We start from the raw sequence: 1,903 nt of genomic DNA on the forward strand, positions 1-1,903 counted from the left end.
GCCACCGCCTCTCTCTCGACGCACATGCTCTTGTCGACGCGGTTCCGGCGATCTTCGACCGGTTCGATTCCGTCACGAAACTCGCCCTCAAGTGCGATCGCCGATCAGATAGCATCAGCGACGACGCGCTCGGGGTCATCTCTCGGCGGTGCCCTAATCTCACCAGGTTAAAGCTGCGAGCGTGCAAAGAGATCACTTTCGTAGGTATGGCTGCTCTTGCTTCGAACTGTAGGAGTCTGAGGAAGTTTTCTTGCGGGTCTTGCACTTTCGGAGTGAAGGGGGTTGATGCTGTGCTTAGAGGTTGTCCTCTATTGGAGGAGATCTCAATCAAGAGGCTCCGAGGTTCTGCCGATGCTGTTGGGGATTTGGTTGGCCCTAGCGCCATTGCGAAGAATCTTAGATCTGTTTGTTTGAAGGAATTGTATGATGGGGAGTATTTCGGTCGGATGATTGTCGAATCGCCGAATCTTAAAACGCTTAGGCTGTTTAGGTGCTCCGGCGAATGGGATCATGTTCTTGAAGAGGTCGCCAAGAAAGCGGCAGGGATTGTCGAGGTCCACCTGGAGAAACTCCAGGTGAGTGACCGAGGACTGCTCGCTTTGTCTCTGTGTCCTGACCTCCAGGTTCTTCATCTCGTAAAGACTCCGGAGTGTACCGACCTAGGGTTGATTTCGGTTGCGGGAAAATGCAGGCTTTTGAGAAATCTGCATATCGATGGATGGAAAACTAATCGAATTGGCGATCAGGGTCTAATGGCCGTGGCAAAACGTTGCCCTAATCTGCAAGAACTGGTCTTGATCGGTGTCAATCCGACTTCGACTAGCTTAGGCCTTCTCGCTAGTAACTGTAGAAATCTAGAAAGGTTGGCTCTCTGTGGAAGCGAGACATTTGGGGATGCTGAGATTTCTTGCATTGCTTCAAAGTGCGTTGCTCTGAAGAAGCTTTGCATAAAAGGGTGCCCGGTTTCTGATCAAGGGATTAGGGCCCTTGTGGAAGGATGCCCTAATCTGATAAAGGTGAAGGTTAAGAAATGTAAGGGAGTAACGCCCGAGGGTGCACATTGGTTGAGAGCTAGTAGAGAAACTTTGGCTGTTAATGTAGAGTCAATGGTGCAGATGGAGGTACAAGACGCAAACTTAATTGAGAGCGGGATGATGGAGATCGTAGCGGGGGATCATGTTCTTGGACTAGCCGAGCAGATTGCTGCCATTGATATTCCTTCGACCAGCAAGGGTCGATCTTCACCGTGGAAAAACTTCTTGGCTTCAATTTTGAGGAGATGGGGCCATGGGAGCAGCGGTAGTGGAAGCAGTGGTAGTCTACCTATCCGATCAAAGGAAAGAAAATAAGTCTTAGTTTTTGCTTTGATATGCCCTTTAATTCTTGTTTACTTCAGCAGCAGTGTTATTGTTATTTCAGTTAGCCGCTTATGCTTTCCTTTGGAATGGGTTTGCTGGTAGTTTTACTGTTTGAAGTATTGTTATTTCAGTTAGCCGCTTATGCTTTCCTTTGGAATGGGTTTGCTGGTAGTTTTACTGTTTGAAGAAGATGCAAAATATTTTCATCATCATTCTGGTAGTTTTACTGTTTGAAGAAGATGCAAAATATTTTCATCATCATTTATTAGCATCCATAATTGTTCATTGCCTAATTCATTCTTATAACGTTGCTGATTGAAGTAAGATCTAGTGTTTATATCTTTATAACATGAATTCATTTTATTTACCTGTGTCAGATAGCAAACATTAGTGTGGTACTGCTACTTTGTTCATAGTGCCAATTCACATGAAGATATATTTTGTAGTCGGCTGTTTTTTACCCTAACCAGGAATCACAACCAATATATTTTGTAGTTGGCTGGTCTCAAGAATGATTGTTACTGACCTTTTTATTACAGATTATA

At 45.1% G+C, this 1,903-nt stretch overlaps 1 protein-coding gene across 1 annotated transcript; it reads left to right on the forward strand.

Moving 5' to 3' along the window:
* Positions 3-1,469, forward strand: LOC109829142 (F-box protein At1g47056-like; the record flags this gene model as incomplete). Its single annotated transcript, XM_020396271.1, has 1 exon — positions 3-1,469. A coding segment is annotated over one exon (1,347 nt), but the record flags the coding sequence as incomplete, so codon positions are not given.

This window comes from Asparagus officinalis, chromosome 1 (assembly GCF_001876935.1).
Source record: "Asparagus officinalis chromosome 1, Aspof.V1, whole genome shotgun sequence".
NCBI classification, from domain to species: domain Eukaryota; kingdom Viridiplantae; phylum Streptophyta; class Magnoliopsida; order Asparagales; family Asparagaceae; genus Asparagus; species Asparagus officinalis.